Source organism: Colossoma macropomum, unplaced genomic scaffold (genome assembly GCF_904425465.1).
Source record: "Colossoma macropomum unplaced genomic scaffold, Colossoma_macropomum, whole genome shotgun sequence".
NCBI lineage: Eukaryota > Metazoa > Chordata > Actinopteri > Characiformes > Serrasalmidae > Colossoma > Colossoma macropomum.
Genome location: NW_023494805.1, coordinates 42060527 through 42079829, shown reverse-complemented (window position 1 = coordinate 42079829; position 19303 = coordinate 42060527). Strand labels below are relative to the sequence as shown.

General features: G+C 40.9%; 1 protein-coding gene across 2 annotated transcripts in view; it reads right to left on the bottom strand.

Annotated features, from left to right (window-relative positions):
• lmbr1 (limb development membrane protein 1) overlaps positions 1-19303 on the bottom strand; it is a 70869-nt gene that overhangs the window by 16971 nt on the left and 34595 nt on the right. For both annotated transcript variants that reach the window (XM_036596656.1, XM_036596657.1), the window contains exons 9-12: positions 19117-19189; positions 8280-8366; positions 6866-6942; positions 2320-2397 (exon numbers count right to left, since the gene is read on the bottom strand). In XM_036596656.1, the coding sequence (XP_036452549.1) occupies positions 2320-2397; positions 6866-6942; positions 8280-8366; positions 19117-19189 (315 nt within the window). The remainder of the gene's footprint in view (positions 1-2319; positions 2398-6865; positions 6943-8279; positions 8367-19116; positions 19190-19303) is intronic.

Here is a 19303-nt window from a genome sequence, read left to right as displayed (position 1 = left end):
TAGCGGGCTGTCAGGAGGGCCCTTCGTCTCTCCGCCGCCGTGACAAGCCTAATTTGGGGGATTTTCAGACATGCGTCATTCATGCCAAGGCAAAGATCCGCGCTCTAATCAAATAATTGGAATGCAGAGGGGGCGACTTTTTCCGCCGCAAAAACGGAAAAAGAGTGGAGAGACGGCGGACGTAATAGGATCCGTACTATAGCCTCTGGAGTGGTGGTGGGGCGTGTACACATACGCACACCAGCATACCTACAGAGTGAGGGAGGAGAGATGAGGTCAGACAAGATAAGAAAGCTGCTGCGAAGAATGTAGAAAAGGTAGAAGAAATTCAGTCGTATCTGGTGCTACGAAGCATTTTGGACTTTTTGAAGTCAACATGAAATCAAAACAGAGTTTTCTTCACCTCGTTAGTTTGTGTTCTTGATAAACATGATTCATACAGTATTAGCTGTGTCCCAATTCAGGGGCTGCGTCCTTCGGGGCTGCATTTGAAGGCCGATTGCGTCACAGAATAGAAACGCGTCAACGAAGGATCCAACAGGTGGATCTGTCGCGAGCCAACATATCCCGAGGTTCACTGTGTGCCGGCGAGGATTCGAGAACATGGCGGCGTCAGCAGAGGAGCGAACGGCGGCTGAGGAGACACTTTAAATTGAAGTATTGGGTTTAAACTGAGTCGAATAGCGAACGATACAGATGTTAAAAAGCCGATGAGGTCTGAAGCAAAACTTACGCTGACGTTTCGTTTTGTTTTAGGGAGCAAAGAGCCGACAGAGAGCAGCAGCTCCAGCTCTAATGAATGAAAAACATTTTTCAACTTTAAAAATACCATCATCAAAGTTCATCATACACCAGCTCCACCCACTGTTCTCCATCTTTTACTTCATATTACAGCGTCACTGAGAGGAACCAAGACTCAAAAGGAGAAACTCCCTAAGAGCATGATGGAGAACCGCCGAGAGGAACCAAGACTCAAAAGAAGAAACCTTCTAAGAGAATGAGGAGGAACCGCTGAGAGGAGCCAAGACTCAAAAGGAGAACCCCCCAAGAAAATAAGTAAGAAATGCAGAGAGGAATCAAGCTCAAAACGAGAAACCCTCTAAGAGAATGACAGAGAACCATCGAGAGGAACCAAACTCAGAAGAGAAACTCCCTAAGAGCATGAGGAAGAACCTCTGAGAGGTACCAAGACTCAAAAGGAGAAACCCTCCAAGAGGATGATAGAGAACCTCTGAGAGGAACCAACACTTAAAAGGAGAAACTTTCTACAAGCATGAGGAAGAACCACTGAGAGGAACCAAGACTCAAAAGGAGAAACCTTGTAACAGAATGATGGAGAACCACTGAGAGGAACCAAGACTCAAAAGGAGAAACTCCCTAAGAGAATGAGGCATAACCACTAGGAGGAACCAAGACTCAAAAAGGAGAAACCTTCAAACAGAATGACAGGGAACCTCTGAGAGGAACCAAGACTTAAAAGGAGAAACCTTCAAACAGAATGACAGGGAACCTCTGAGAGGAACCAAGACTTAAAAGGAGAAAACTTCAAACAGAATGACAGGGAACCTCTGAGAGGAACCAAGACATAAAAGGAGAAACTCCCTACGAGAATGAGGGATAACCACTAAGAGGAACAAAGACTCAAAAGGATTTAACGTTAACAAGAATGTAAATTGCCCAGTACTAGATAACAGTATGTCAGAAACCACATAAGCAAGTATGTTAGAGATGCCTTAACAACTCCAAACAATCTGAGACAAGTCTGTGATGATTTACTCAGGATGCTAATTCCTCGTCAGCTGCAGTGCAAAACTACAGCAGCAAATTTCACACTCCAAACATGTCGTGGCTGATTGTCTGGGGGGAAATTGTGTAAATCTGATTTGTTTTGGCCAATCTAGCTTTTGCATGGCCAAGACACGCACCAGGTGAGATAATATGCATATGGTCTTCTGTCCTGAGTACAGAGAGTCCATCATCCTCTCACACGTGAGCGGCTGTGAATGGAGCACACGCTCACTTCGCTCTGCCTCCACCGACAGACATCAAACGGTGGCCCAGTGATACCCATCTCTGCCTTCTGCTCTCCGACCGCACCTGAGCATATCTGGAATTTGATTCGTGTCAACAACGCAAATTCCTTTGCGCGTGAAAACCCACGTTTAGAAACCACGTACATGTGCGTACGCGTGTGTGTGTCGCTGGACACAGTTGCGTTTAGCAGGACGCGAGATGTGGAGACAAAGGCAGAACAAAACACCACGGACCGCGGCTCTGTTCACAGGCTTTTCATGTTCGTTTGGCTTTTCGCTCGCTTACCGCTGATCCTTTCGGCAGCGCTGTTTCGTCCACAAGCAGGTACAAGATGTTCAGAGCCACCAGGAAGACTGAAATCGCCTGGAGAGGAAAGAGGAAAAGAAAACGCCTCATTACTTGTGTTAAGATTAGAGATGGCATCACTTTTTCTTTTTCGATACAGATATTAAAAGCTTTGGCTGATACAAAGATCATATCTCTTCTTTAAAAACTACTGAGCTTTAAAAAGCTGGTTTTTATTGAAGCGATTTATTTAACCCTCTACTGCGCAGATTAGGAGAACCAAAAAAAATTCTTGCATAAAATGGGCCATGTAGGAGTCCTTTTTGGGTATGTTGCCTTGAGGCAACATTGTGCAATAGTGGACAAACATGGAAAAAAAAACCAGGAAACTATATTCCTTTAATCTAAATATTTGGAATGAAACTCAGTAACTACATAATTTGTTGATCTACTGTATGATTAAATGATTGAAAAACACTAACTCCTGATCAATAAAATCAAAATACAATGTTTAAAAAATAATACATGTATTTCTTCTTGAGTATGTTGCTCTGAGGCAACATTGTGCACATAAACATAGCAAACTGGATTTTTTTATCTAAATATTTGGAATGAAACTGAATAACTGCATAATTTGTTGATCTATTGTATGAATAAATGATTAAAAAAATAATTCTATTTCATACTATTTGTAAAGGCACCACGTTTACACATTACAACCTTTTGGAATAATGTTTTGATTTCTTGAACACCGAGCAATCATTTAAAACCCCAAATAAGAGTTAAAATTACGCTAAAACATAAAAAGAAGTACATTTTTCTTGCATAAAATAGGCCTGATCACTAAAATCAAAAACAAGTTTTCAAAAATATTACATGTAGGGGTCATTTTTGGGTATGTTGCTTTGAAGCAATGTTGTACAACAGTGGAAATATCTAAATAATTTTATCTAAATATGTGAAATGAAACTGAGTAACTACATAATTACAAAGTTGCCAAATACAAGCTTTTTTGGTTGATTCAAACTCTTCCATTCAAACTCTTCCATTATTATCCCTTTAACTGTCAATAAATGTGTGTCAAGTGACTGGAAAGTGAGGAAAATGGGGTTGTTGCCCTGAGGCAACATCGAACAATAGAGGGTTAAGATGATCTAAAATGGACCGGATTCATTCTTTTTTTCCCTATAATATCAGATCCAGTATTTTCTGCTGATATCAGTGCCATCTGTAGCCTGCAGTTAATCGTAATAGTCTGTTAGTCTTTAGATGTCAGAACTGATATCAGTGATACGGTATATTCTACTTTTATATGAATTGTTTGGTACACGTGGAGAAACTGTGTGGAGCATGTAGTTTCTAAACGTTCAATCCACATCACATCTGTGTTTGTAAGCAGAAGAGGAGATATAATACATTGAATTTGATGTAAAAGTTGCTGTTGTGCATTCAAACTTTCAATACAGAATGTAAATCAAATGTAAACTGCCAGTCAAAGGTTTGAACGTCTAACTGAACGCATTTTCTTTCATAATCTTAAAGACATTTTGATCTACAGGCTCTTAAACCGAAGAACCGACAACAGAAGCTTTTTGGCCACTATGTAACTCCATACGAGCTCTGAAGTTTTGTTTATTCTAAATAGTAACGAAGTATGAAGGAAGGAAGGGAGGAAGAAAGGAAGGAAGGAAGGGAGGATAAGAGGAAGGAAGGGAGGAACGAAGGGAAGGAGGAAGGAAGGAAGGGAGGAAGAAAGGGAGCAAGAAAGGAAGGGAGGAAAGAAGGGAGGAAGAAAGGAAGGAAGGAAGGGAGGATAAGAGGAAGGAAGGGAGGAACGAAGGGAAGGAGGAAGGGAAGGAGGAAGGAAGGAAGAAAGAAGGGAGGAAGGAAGGAAGGAAGGGAGGAAGAAAGGAAGGAAGGGAGGAAGAAAGGGAGGGAGGAAGAAAGGAAGGAAGGAAGGAAGGAAGGGAGGAAGAAAGGAAGGAAGGGAGGATAAGAGGAAGGAAGGGAGGAACGAAGGGAAGGAGGAAGGGAAGGAGGAAGAAAGGAAGGAAGGAAGAAAGAAGGGAGGAAGGAAGGAAGGAAGGGAGGAAGGGAGGAAGAAAGGAAGGAAGGGAGGAAGAAAGGAAGGAAGGGAAAAAGAAAGGGAGGGAGGAAGAAAGGAAGGAATTAAAAGATATTAAAAGCTTTGGCTGATACAAAGATCATATCTCTTCTTTAAAAACTACTGAGCTTTAAAAAGCTGGTTTTTATTGAAGCGATTTATTTAACCCTCTACTGCGCAGATTAGGAGAACCAAAAAAAATTCTTGCATAAAATGGGCCATGTAGGAGTCCTTTTTGGGTATGTTGCCTTGAGGCAACATTGTGCAATAGTGGACAAACATGGAAAAAAAACCAGGAAACTATATTCCTTTAATCTAAATATTTGGAATGAAACTCAGTAACTACATAATTTGTTGATCTACTGTATGATTAAATGATTGAAAAATACTAACTCCTGATCAATAAAATCAAAATACAATGTTTAAAAAATAATACATGTATTTCTTCTTGAGTATGTTGCTCTGAGGCAACATTGTGCACATAAACATAGCAAACTGGATTGTTTTATCTAAATATTTGGAATGAAACTGAATAACTGCATAATTTGTTGATCTATTGTATGAATAAATGATTAAAAAAATAATTCTATTTCATACTATTTGTAAAGGCACCACGTTTACACATTACAACCTTTTGGAATAATGTTTTGATTTCTTGAACACCGAGCAATCATTTAAAACCCCAAATAAGAGTTAAAATTACGCTAAAACATAAAAAGAAGTACATTTTTCTTGCATAAAATAGGCCTGATCACTAAAATCAAAAACAAGTTTTCAAAAATATTACATGTAGGGGTCATTTTTGGGTATGTTGCTTTGAAGCAATGTTGTACAACAGTGGAAATATCTAAATAATTTTATCTAAATATGTGAAATGAAACTGAGTAACTACATAATTACAAAGTTGCCAAATACAAGCTTTTTTGGTTGATTCAAACTCTTCCATTCAAACTCTTCCATTATTATCCCTTTAACTGTCAATAAATGTGTGTCAAGTGACTGGAAAGTGAGGAAAATGGGGTTGTTGCCCTGAGGCAACATCGAACAATAGAGGGTTAAGATGATCTAAAATGGACCGGATTCATTCTTTTTTTCCCTATAATATCAGATCCAGTATTTTCTGCTGATATCAGTGCCATCTGTAGCCTGCAGTTAATCGTAATAGTCTGTTAGTCTTTAGATGTCAGAACTGATATCAGTGATACGGTATATTCTACTTTTATATGAATTGTTTGGTACACGTGGAGAAACTGTGTGGAGCATGTAGTTTCTAAACGTTCAATCCACATCACATCTGTGTTTGTAAGCAGAAGAGGAGATATAATACATTGAATTTGATGTAAAAGTTGCTGTTGTGCATTCAAACTTTCAATACAGAATGTAAATCAAATGTAAACTGCCAGTCAAAGGTTTGAACGTCTAACTGAACGCATTTTCTTTCATAATCTTAAAGACATTTTGATCTACAGGCTCTTAAACCGAAGAACCGACAACAGAAGCTTTTTGGCCACTATGTAACTCCATACGAGCTCTGAAGTTTTGTTTATTCTAAATAGTAACGAAGTATGAAGGAAGGAAGGGAGGAAGAAAGGAAGGAAGGAAGGGAGGATAAGAGGAAGGAAGGGAGGAACGAAGGGAAGGAGGAAGGAAGGAAGGGAGGAAGAAAGGGAGCAAGAAAGGAAGGGAGGAAAGAAGGGAGGAAGAAAGGAAGGAAGGAAGGGAGGATAAGAGGAAGGAAGGGAGGAACGAAGGGAAGGAGGAAGGGAAGGAGGAAGGAAGGAAGAAAGAAGGGAGGAAGGAAGGAAGGAAGGGAGGAAGAAAGGAAGGAAGGGAGGAAGAAAGGGAGGGAGGAAGAAAGGAAGGAAGGAAGGAAGGAAGGGAGGAAGAAAGGAAGGAAGGGAGGATAAGAGGAAGGAAGGGAGGAACGAAGGGAAGGAGGAAGGGAAGGAGGAAGAAAGGAAGGAAGGAAGAAAGAAGGGAGGAAGGAAGGAAGGAAGGGAGGAAGGGAGGAAGAAAGGAAGGAAGGGAGGAAGAAAGGAAGGAAGGGAAAAAGAAAGGGAGGGAGGAAGAAAGGAAGGAAGGAAGGAAGGAAGGAAGGAAGGGAGGAGGAGAGGAAGGAATGGAGGAAGGGAGGAGAAAGGAAGGGAGGAATGGAGGAAAGGAGGAATGGAGGAAGAAAGGAAGAAAGAAAGGGAGGAAGGAAAGATGGAAGAAAGAAAGAAAACCCTTCTGTGGATACAAACATCCACACTTTTGATTGGAGCCACAGTTCATTACTTATCAATGCAATTAATTTTGCAAAGACATGTAAATATTGATGTAATGTAAACTGAATGTAGAGCGAAACAATAATACAACTCTAGTTATTGCCATAATAATGACACTCATTATCATACTGCATATATACTGTCCAGTCAGCTGTTTGTAATACACCATACGCACCGTGCCAGCAAGCAGAATCAGCATCACGATAGGGTAGAGCAGGTTCTTCTCCCAGGCTGAGGCCTTTTTCTTCCTCTCTGAAACATGACGGAAGACAGCAGATGAGAAAAGGTTCTCTTCTCCTCTAAAGACACAGAAGAAGAACCTGCACTAGCAAACCTTCAAGGCAATCTGACAGCTGAACCATCAGCTCACACGCCTTCCTTAACAGCATCTTTGGCTTTAATTTATTACTGATATTTACTAAGTTTATTCACTTCATTTACTATATACTTATACTATACTTTATTTAAAGCATCTTGGGCTGCATTTCAACGTAACAAAGATGCTATTTAGGGTTCTGCAGTGCCCCCTAGTGGCCATTCTGTCAGGCAGAATGGAAATGAACTAATTAAATGAATTAATTAATCAAATAAAGTTTCCCCGTAACTCTGTTATCAGATGAACTTGGACTCTGTTCTCTCTGTGTGTGAAATGTTGAGCTGCTAGTGAGCAATGAGGGGTGAAAGGGGAGGGGTGAGAGCCCCCTGCTGTGAAAAACAATTCACACCTCCAAACAAAGGCGGAGATAAAATGGACAACCGCAGCTTTTCTTCGTATCAAACAGTCCAGCACAACTGACACAATAAACACACAACATTTAAACACAAACACTTTCATAAACGCTGACCTGCTCGCTCGTCTATGAAGGCGGAAATCAAAAGATTACCATAAATATTATTGAAAAAAATGTATAGTTAAACTGAAGAACCTCCAAAACAGGTGTATTTTGCATTTATTTTGCTTATTTTCTTTTTAATCTTATTAATATTCCAAGACGTTTACAATACTAACTCAAAAAATGTCATTTTAACAAATGTGGCTAGTTCTACCTCACTATCGTGACGTTTTCACATCGTCCTACGCAGAAGGACAGACGTCGTTAACTTTGACTCGTGTGATTTTAAAGCTACTCTGTCTTCTGTCCACCGCTACGTCCATCATTCTCTGCCTTCCTGTCCGTCCCTCTCTGACGCAGGTCCTGCCTGGCAGCCGCTTTGGCCGCCTTCCCTGCGCGTGCCCCCCGGCAGCCGCCAAATTAATGACCTCACTCCGAGAGGCAGCCACAATAAAGTTCGCCTCTCCGTCCAATATCCTAAGTGCCTTTGTGGCCTCGTCTCCGTCCAACTTTACGTCTAATTGGAGTCATTTATAATAGCCCCAAAAACGCACCAACGTAGACAATTAAGACTACACAACAGGAGCCTATTTGGCCTCCTTCCTTAAGAAATCAAGCCAATTTGCATTTGGAGGCACACGAGCCTGGCCGCCCCGCTCCCTGAGGTCTGAGTGGGCGAGAGCTGCAGGATTACAGAGTAACTCCAGCAGATGTGCTGAGGTATCAGTGAAGCAGACGCGGTGAAGCTCATCTCACCTAGCTTGGTCCTCTGGGTGCGGATGTTGTCAAGCTCCTTGTAGAGATGCTGGGAATTGGGGCGCAAGTAGGAGTTGGACGTCGAGCCTAGAGAAGGAGGAACACGGAGAAAGAGGGCGATTATTTGAGTGTTAAAGATAAAATATAACCTAAAATACTCCAGACAACACCAGCAGGATTTGTACGGAGTTCAACCTGAAAAAAAACAAGACAAAAATATCTGTGCTGTGACTTCATATCTCCAAATATACACTGGCCACTTTAATAGAAACAGCTACCGTATAGATCATAACAGCAGACGGTAGTACAATTTGCATATACAGTTCCTTTTTTCTTTCATAATACAAATATATTATGTATTATATACATACATACACACACACACACACACAAACACTTGTTTTTGAAACATTATTCTATATACAGTATATTCTATTTATTTGCAGAGTTTAAAATATTGGGAAAAAAATAAAACATACCATAACTTTTGCACAGACCACATTTTTAACTCAGCTAATGATCAGTAATGATGATGTCCAGACCTCATCATCACTGCACCAACTTCTAAAACTGAACTTTGTAGGTGCTGAAAAACTCCCGAGAAGAACCAATAAAAACTGAAAATCATATGAATTATATGTAGCTGTTGAGGCTTCTGTGTACTTTTCTGTTAAATATGTGTTCGGGTGCTGAAAAATGAATAACCTGTACTTAAACGGCTGTTTTAACTGGAAATTAAATTAATGAAGGGGTTCTCTGACTTTTGCACAGTCCTGTGTATGTATGTGCATATAAAATTCATTGATTTGCTTCTGCTGGTTTTCAGGGGAGAACAGATGATGCACGTTTGAGAACTGTGGGGGGAACCGGAGTCCGAGGGGCAAAACACAGAGCGGGGTTCTCCAGGAAAACCGCAGAGCTCAGTCTTACTGAGCTTTTTTTGGGAAAATCTGTTTCATTCTCTCCGCCTCTCTGCCTCATTCCTGTCACTCGCTCTCTCCTCAAAGCCAAGGATCGGTTTGCAGAGCCTCCGGGGACACACACTCACACACACACACATACACACACACACACATACACACACATATACACACACACACATATACACACACACACACACAGTGGCAATTAGTTCACTGTTACAGCATTACTGGCATGCAATAAAAACTCAATCTTTCATCCGTCCCAGTGAAAGCAGCAGCACAGCAGCCGATCACTTTGATCAAAACCAGGATTATTAAGATGATTATGACACACCCTGTCTAGCAGCGACTGCAGCTTCCTCTAATGAAGATGTATGTGAAAACAAAACAAGCCAAACAAGAACAAAAAAAGAAAAGGTGAAGAAAAAGAAAAAAACAGCAGCAGGTGTGCTGCGGCTCTTTCCTCAATCTCTGACGTTTAGGGAAAGTCTGAGCCCTCCAACCAAACCGCCGGAGCGACGCAGGAGGAAATGTCACAGCGACTGAACAAGACTGGATTGATCAGTCCTTAATAAGCTAAATATAACCAGTCAGCCTAACTAGCTAAATATAACCAGTCAGCTTAACTAGCTAAATATAACAAGTTAGCATTACTAGCTAAATATAACCAGTCAGCTTAACTAGCTAAATACAACCAGTTAGCATTACTAGCTAAATATAACCAGTCAGCTTAACTAGATAAATATAACCAGTCAGCTTAACTAGCTAAATATAACCAGTCAGCTTAACTAGATAAATATAACAAGTTAGCATTACTAGCTAAATATAACCAGTCAGCTTAACTGGATAAATATAACCAGTCAGCTTAACTGGATAAATATAACCAGTCATCTTAACTAGCTAAATATAACCAGTCAGCTTAACTAGATAAATATAACCAGTCGGCTTAACTAGATAAATATAACCAGTCGGCTTAACTAGCTAAATATAACCAGTCGGCTTAACTAGCTAAATATAACCAGTTAGCATTACTAGCTAAATATAACCAGTTAGCATTACTAGCTAAATATAACCAGTCAGCTTAACTAGCTAAATATAACCAGTTAGCATTACTAGCTAAATATAACCAGTCAGCTTAACTAGCTAAATATAACCAGTTAGCATTACTAGCTAAATATAACCAGTCAGCTTAACTAGCTAAATATAACCAGTTAGCATTACTAGCTAAATATAACCAGTTAGCATTACTAGCTAAATATAACCAGTCAGCTTAACTAGCTAAATATAACCAGTCAGCTTAACTAGCTAAATATAACCAGTCAGCTTAACTAGCTAAATATAACCAGTCAGCTTTACTAGATAAATATAACCAGTTAGCATTACTAGCTAAATATAACCAGTCAGCTTAACTAGATAAATATAACCAGTCAGCTTAACTAGCTAAATATAACCAGTCAGCTTTACTAGATAAATATAACCAGTTAGCATTACTAGCTAAATATAACCAGTCAGCTTAACTAGCTAAATATAACCAGTCAGCTTAACTAGCTAAATATAACCAGTCAGCTTAACTAGATAAATATAACCAGTCAGCTTAACTAGCTAAATATAACCAGTCAGCTTTACTAGATAAATATAACCAGTTAGCATTACTAGCTAAATATAACCAGTCAGCTTAACTAGCTAAATATAACCAGTCAGCTTAACTAGCTAAATATAACCAGTCAGCTTAACTAGCTAAATATAACCAGTCAGCTTAACTAGCTAAATATAACCAGTCAGCTTAACTAGATAAATATAACCAGTTAGCATTACTAGCTAAATAAAACCAGTTTACGTAACTATCTAAATGTATATAGTTTGTGTAACTAGTTCGTTTAACTAACTTAACTAACTTACTTAGCTTAACTAGCTAAATATATAACAAGTGAAAAACAGAGGGGTAGGGCTGAGCGGTACTGGTGAGGGGTGAAATGGGACCAAAGTCAGCCTTAGTTTTACTCTTGACACTAATTGGGCTGATTAGTGAGCAAAACTGCATCTCCAAACTGAACGGCCACATTTGGACACTTGTGAGAATGAGATTTCTGGCCGAACTATCCCTTTAAGAGTCACTGCCCGGCGTAGTGTCCTTCACACCGGCGCTGGCGGAGGTGCCGCGTGGCGTTTTTGCTGCAGAGGTGAACCGAGCGGCCACAGAACAGATGATGTCAGTTCTCTCTGAAGGCGCTTCGGCCGCTTCTGCATTACATCAGCCCTGATTATGCAAAGCAGCAGCGCGCTCGCGCAGGAGGCTCCGCAAGGTCACCCTGCCACTGCGCATCTGGACAACAATGAAGAGCGGCGAGCGAGCCAAGACCAAGGACACTCACTCTCAGCACCTAGACACACAAACACCACAGGAAGTCCACACACCCCGCAGAAATGACCAGCGCGCGTCTGGAAGCGGCGGAGCCTTTATTTAATCTGGGAAAAAGAGCAGATCTGAGCTTCTGGGTGAAGGAAATGAACTCGTATAAAGAACGACTGAGACAGCGATTTACTTCATATAACAATATTAATAATATCCTTATTTATAGAGCACTTTTCATAGCGGTGGCAGCTCAAAGTGTTTTACAGACAGATGATAAAGCTCAGCAGTAATAGAAGCAGCTTTGGGTATTATTTTAAATTATGTAAATACTGTTTACACGCACTCAATAATCTGATCATTCAAACGGTCATGTAAACAGCACACTCTGATTTCTTGGATCGCAGGTCTAGAAATCCGATAAAGAGGCTGGATTTGAGCTCAGTAATCAGATTTCTCAGTGCATGTAAACTCTTACTCTGATTTCTTTCGGATTTCTCAGTTTGAGCGTGTGCAAAACAGACCACGGTACCAGAAATGAGCGAGCAGCGCCGCGAGACGCAGCACAACACTTTTGGAGCGACACTGAAACCAAATACATGCTTGGCGAAATGAGGGATTTACATATTTTCTTTGATGTATGTTCATATTTTCAGGTAGAAAGGCTCAATGTTTAAAAAAAGCTGCGGCATGAAGTTTGAGTTTTACAAATCATTCACAAATAACGCTTCAAAAGTCTAGTTTTCAAAAGTTAAAGCAGTTGCAGAACGCTGCTGATTGTTTGTGATACTTAATTGATGGGTTTATACAGTAATTCCACATAGTTGCTATGATATTCCAGCTTTTTGTTAACCTTATCAACCCTGTGAGACCACCGGTGGTTCCAAAGCGCACTTCGTCATATTCTTCATAACTTTCATATTTCATAAGCTACATTCTAAAGGTGGGGGTCGTATGAGGCTGTAACTGTCTTCTTTCCAGTCAAATAGATGGGTGATGTAATTTTATACCCTTATAATAAAAGAAGCTGAACTCAACTTTTTTTTTGTCTACTGAAAGTCGACCCATTTTTCCACAAATCTATATAAACTATAAACAGATGGCGTCTCTTCGGTGATCTGCTCTGTAAACATTAGTTTTATAAAAAAAATACAAAGAGCGTCTAAGATTTTTGGCTTTCAGCAGTAAATTGTAAGCATATAGCATTGTGTGTGATCATAAACACATGTTCTGTTAATCTGAGGGGAGCTTTTTTAAAAAAAAAAAAATAAATAAAAATTTACATTTATTTCATGCAGTTACTGAATAATTTGCCTTACGATTTGGTCATGTAAATTCAGATGGACAAACTAAAATATACCCTGGTCAATAAGAGCGTGTTGCTCAGTGGTTGTAAGGTGGTTGCGCTGGTGTTGCAAGACTGTTGCTATGCTGTCCCAAGTGGTTGGAAGGTGCTGCCACATCATCACTACAGTATCCTAGGTGGTTGTTTAGATGTTGCTATGGTATCCCATGTGTTAAGTACATTTTCTGGTTTTGTTTCCCTGATGCTGAAAAATTAATAACTTAACGACTGTTTGTGGAACTTCTGATAATTTCCAAATAAGATTAGATTTTCACTGTTTTCCTGTTCACTTCCTATTTACTTCACTGACAACAGCTGCAACGTTTTGTTCATCTTAAAGCAGCTCTGTATTAATGCTTTGTGTATGTTTATCTTCAACATTCAGCTTCATGTCCATCAAAGTATCCTCCTTGGTATGAAGAGCAGGTTTATAAACAAAGACTTGACCATTTTCTTCACCAAACTACTGTTAGAAGCACATATTGGCCCAAAGGTTCTGATGAGTGTGCTGGTGAGTGCTGACATCACAACAAGGGGGTCCAAACATGGCCTCCATCTTTTTCCAAGCTATTATAGTCGCTAACATTTAAATGAGATCCTGTTTTCCCTCCAAATAAACCTGCTCAGGCTTTTATATGGTGAGCTGTTGTGACCTGTGGAGGAAAACGAACAGAATCATTTGAACTACAAACATTTTGAAGAGTTAAACGTCCCCAAACTTTTGCCGGGCGGTGTAGATTTTAATTAGTTGTCTATCTTTGATACTGTAACATGAACGCGAGGGATTCTGAGACCCACACTGACTTTGAAAAGACAGTTTTTGGTGGCATCATTAGAGGGGATATTTGAGGGGTCTTCCCTTCCCCGGCTTAGACGGCATTGTCCTCCCACTCGACTCTGCACGAGGGGATTCCCCCCTTTCAGGAGGAAGTGGAGGGAACGCGTCAAAGCAGGATTGAGAGTGTAATGAGACGCTTCGCCCACAACTCCTTTAATGAAACTCGGGGCAATGATCTTAAGGGGGTATTCCAGAATCAAACTAGCATTGGATGCTTTATTTGTCTTATTTAGTGTTATACCCCTCAGCGTTTTCACAGAATTCAGTTTTTTGTTTTCTTCAAAAATAAGAAAACGTTCTCTCATGGTAAATAAAGTATTCAAATGACGTCACTCTTGTCACCACCGCCATATTGTTAACATGCCATTGGTCAGCACGGTGATTATAGCAGCAACAGAGGTGCCCGTAGAACCAACGTTCGTACTCCGTTAGTTAGTCAAGCATCCTGACAGATAAAAGCCATGAGGTGCTGGATGCTTCATGACTGTAGTAACAACAGCAACCTAAAACAAGAAAGAATAAGCTTCTGTAGTATCCCAGCTGTCCGACGCTGTGACGGGAAAAGGGCCGAAGAGCTGAGCCAGCCAAGGAGAAACCTTTGGACAGCAAGAATAAGCAGGATTAACGTTAACGCTACCAACGTCTGTGCTCATGAGTCTGTCATCAGACAGACTGATGTTAAGGTCTTTACATACTGAGCGTGATTAATTCATGTGTTTTATCTGGACGACAATAAACTAATCTGAGCACATATATAATTATCATATCTTGCACATCAGATGGTGAAAATGCAACATTATTTTATCCGCCCTGTTGGATTCTTGCAAACTTTCTCCAGCTACATAAACTCTGACCACTGCCTGACTTTTCGTTGCGTCAGCGTGTTCCAGTGGGTGGGAAAACGATGGTAACCAATCATTTTTTCATGTGTTTTATCTGGATGAAAATAAATTAATCTGAGCACAGGCATAACTTATATTTTGCACACCAAACGGCGAAAATGCAACATTGTTTTATGAATGAGGAGGAGAAACTCTCGGTTCACAATGTCACAGTTTAGCCGTTTCAAGAGAAGCGAAAGATTTTCGAGGTGCAAACAATTCGCCGAATTCCTAAAAAAGTTGGTCGTGCCCAGTGTGTATAGCTTTGTTTGCAGAAAAATCGGGCATGAATATCCTGCATTTTGTTGTTTTTTCATGCCACATTCGGTGTCTAACAGCCTTTAGGTGAAGGACGAATTCTGCATAAATTCTGCAGATTTTCGCTTTCATTTTTGACTGACTGACTGATTGACTTTTGAAATCAAATTATTTAGATCTCTTTTGCTTTAGCTAGACCAGCGGTCGCAACCCAAATGTTAAGAAGGACTATTTTGTCATCAAACCACTTTGGCAGCCACAACATTTTATGTCTATTTTACCATCTTGGCTGTTAATACGTCTCAGTATGTGCTGATGTATTAGTATAGAATAAAAATATAATATAAACGAAAACACAGACTTACTTTGCTCTGCTTTAAGCTTTAGCTCAGCTATAGCGCCACTTTCTCACATCTCCGGCAGGAAACTTTTCCAAAAGTGGTATAGTTTCTTGTAAAATGTCTCTCCACATTCGATTTCTTACGAGGCTGAAATCAGCTTCTCATTCTCCAGCTTCTTATTCGAATTTTCCCGTTCCACCTTAAATGGTGCCAACTGTACCATAAATCCAAATAAGTCCGTTTGTCTCCAAATTATCGATGTTTGTCAAAGATCTTTCTCTTTGCCGTTTCGTTAGCTACTAGCTAGGCGAGACTGTTATCTGTGTTGCTATGGTGACCAGCAGTCTGCGCTGATCTTCAGGGTTAAAGGGTGAATTAGCAGTTCTACATTAACTCCAGAGTTTAAGACCATTTATTGTTAAACTGTGTTGAACGATCAGCAGAGCTTTATTTTACTGTACAGGAGGATTATTTAATTAATCTGCAGTTGAGAGAACACCAGCACGTTAGCAGGGCTCATCTAACTTAACGTCAACGTTGAATAACCCCCTCAAATTCAGACACGTAACATCAGCTATTCTTACTTTTGCGATCACGACAGTGTTTGATGGTGTGATCGATGTTAAAGACAGAATATCACCGACCACAGACCAAAAATAGTATGATTCTACTGATTTGTGTGCTTTTAGCTCCTGTGATGTGTATGCAGATTCAGTACTTAAGACAATTCTTGATGTATGGATGTGTCATCACTGGCAATAACGCATAACTGGCACTCAAAGATAACTTATGGATTTGGTACGGATCAACAGCTCTGATCAAACTGACTTTTTCTTGATATCTTGATTCGGGAGCCATAGCCGGCACTGACTGCTCGTACGCATTATGCTGATGGAATGTCAACAATATGGCAGCAGGATGCTTTTCCCAGGTTTTGTGAAGACTATCTATACCCACAACATACAACCAACGGGGATCACTGTCATGCTCAAGAAAGAAGGCCTAGCCACTGATCCGTGGGCTGCTAGCAAGTATGACTATGCAGTAAACGTCCAGTGTTTGTTAGCACTGGTGGCCTTGTAGCTCCAGTTCTAAAGAAGCAAAATTTGCAGATCAGACATGTTTTGGCAGATCGTCTGCTTCAGAGAAGTGGAAAATCATGTAAATGTGATTTTTCGCCAAACTATTCCTTTAAAACTAAAACTACCAAAGCGGATTCCAGCCAAACCTACTGAGATGCCTTTGATAAGCGAGTCTTTAAACCGCTGATAGGACACCTCTCAAGGTACGACCTCCTGAACAGACGGTGGAACACACTGGGGTCCCATCTATAGAGGATAAGAACCGGAGGGCAGGGGAGGACGGAGGAGGTAGACGACCTTCTCTGAACTCCAGCTTCTCTCCCTTTGTACCTGCATCACCTGCCGCTTATGAATTCACCTCAAAAAGAAGGTACGTTCTCTCTGGTTCTCCCCTCCTCCAAGCATGAATGGTATCTTCCCAGAATGCCGAGCATTTAGGCATTCCGCATCGCCGCTGGCCTTTTGTTGTCCGGTCTCGGTGGCTGCCGCCACACATCAAACGCGTATCATTTGAAAGAGAAAATGGAAAATGAAAAAAATCGTTAGGACAGATTAATCTTATTTTATCAGGTGTTCAAAGCGGCCTGGGCTTTTGGCGTCAACGCTACGAAACCAAACAGCTAGATGAGAGTCTATTGAGAGGCAGCCGTGGGAATTAAGCAACTGGGTGCTATCAGCCGGGTCCATCTCGCTTACCTCCACGAATTCAATAGAGAAGAAACTTCTCCCTGCTCACTGGCATCTGTACACTTGGTTGCGTGCTTGACTTGACGCTAAAGTCCAAGTTGGCGAGTGGCCTGAACGCTTCCTGTGATATGAAGGGTTTTTTTTTCTTCCTTCTTCTTCTTCTCAAAAAGGAGAATGAAAGGAAAGACGGAGGACGAGGAAGCGCCTGCAAGTGTGGGTGTGACAAAACAGTGCTCCATTATGAGGAGCCTCCTTCTAACCTGGCAGCTTTAAAACCACTCCAGTCGCTTACCTTTCACTCCTATGTGAAAAGTCTGGAGAGCAATTAACCCTTGAAAGTTGGGCTACTGTTGTCGTTTTGCTGCAACACCTCTGTTAAACTCGAGTTACAGGAGTTTAAAACGGCGCCTCATATACGTTCATGACATCAGTGACAGCGAACAGCCAATAGGCTGCTCTGCTCGCCAACCAATCAGCGCTCAGTAGCATTAATGCTAGCCAATCAGCACTCAATAGCAGTAATGCTAACCAATCAGCACTCAATAGCAGTAATGCTGACCAATCTGCGCTCAGTAGCAGTAATGCTAACCAATCAGCACTCAATAGCAGTAATGCTGACCAATCTGCGCTCAGTAGCAGTAATGCTAACCAATCAGCACTCAATAGCAGTAATGCTAACCAATCAGCACTCAATAGCAGTAATGCTGACCAATCAGCGCTCAGTAGCAGTAATGCTAGCCAATCAGCGCTCAATAGCAGTAATGCTGACCAATCAGCGCTCAGTAGCAGTAATGCTAACCACTCAGCACTCAATAGCAGTAATGCTGGTCAATCAGCACTCACTAGCAGTAATGCTAACCAATCAGCACTCAGTAGCAATAATGCTGACCAATCAGCGCTCAGTAGCAGTTATGCTAACCAATCAGCGCTCAGTAGCAGTAATGCTAACCAATCAGCACTCACTAGCAGTAATGCTGACCAATCAGTGCTCAGTAGCAGTTATGCTAACCAATCAGCACTCAGTAGCAGTAATGTTAGCGTCCTGCTGCCCGAAACCCGTTTGCTGTAGAACAAAGGAAAGTTTTCTTTGCTTTTTTTAGTGAAATACATCCGTCTGTTATCTAAAATTAAAGGAAAGATCTGTGTGATTAGAAACTATTTTAACTTTTGTTTTTAGCCGTTTAGCTCCATTTACTCCCATTTATTGAGGACTCGTTCACAGGCGCCCTCTAGTGTTTTGCATTCCTGTTTTTGATATAACAAAGGAAATAGGAAGAGGCCAGACTTCTAAAGTCCAAGTTGGCGAGTGGCCTGAACGCTTCCTGTGATATGAAGGGTTTTTTTTTTCTTCCTTCTTCTTCTTCTCAAAAAGGAGAATGAAAGGAAAGACGGAGGACAAGGAAGCGCCTGCAAGTGTGGGTGTGACAAAACAGTGCTCCATTATGAGGAGCCTCCTTCTAACCTGGCAGCTTTAAAACCAGTCCAGTCGCTTACCTTTCACTCCTAAGTCAGCGCTCAGTAGCAGTAATGCTGACCAATCAGCGCTCAGTAGCAGTAATGTTAGCGTCCTCTTCCTATTCTGGCCTCTTCCTATTTCCTTTGTTATATCAAAAACATAAACCGGCTCTGAATAGGCATGCTTATAATGTTCTTTTTTGGGTGTGTGACAACACATTTTATGAGGTATTATCGCCCCCTAGTGGGCGCTCATGTGAGCGTTTTTGAGTCATTCTTGTGTTCTCGTGTGGACAGAGATATTTAAAAAAAAAAAACTGTTGCTGTTGAGATTTTTTTTGAAAACTGAGAAAGATTTGCGGATACAGGACAGAAGTGTGATTTAATAAGTGTGATAATTGAGAGCAGATGATCATATCAGTCAAACCACTGTTGGAGAATAACATTGCTCTTTTGTTATCGCTGCTGGTAACGGCGACTTCTAAGGGCTACCGTGTCTCGCGGCACTGAAAAACCTTCTTATCTTTCACTCACATCAAAAACGCACCTATGTAGAAATAACACAGTGAAAAGTTTGATGTTGAAGTGCAATTAGAGGTGGAAAAACATCCCGACATTCCAGGCGTCTGCCACCATCGGATGTATCGATCTGACCGTAACACAACAAACACTCTCACCATTGAGCTTGTGCTGCAGGGCCTCTTCCTGTAGCTGAATGCAGTACATCTGCTCATCCAGGTCCTCCAAAATCTGACACAAACAGCAGAGAAAATACGTCACACGGGGAGAGAGGAAGACGGAAGTACGGCTACTTTAATCCTTGGAAACCTCAGTTACTGCCAGCAATCATTTACATATTACAGT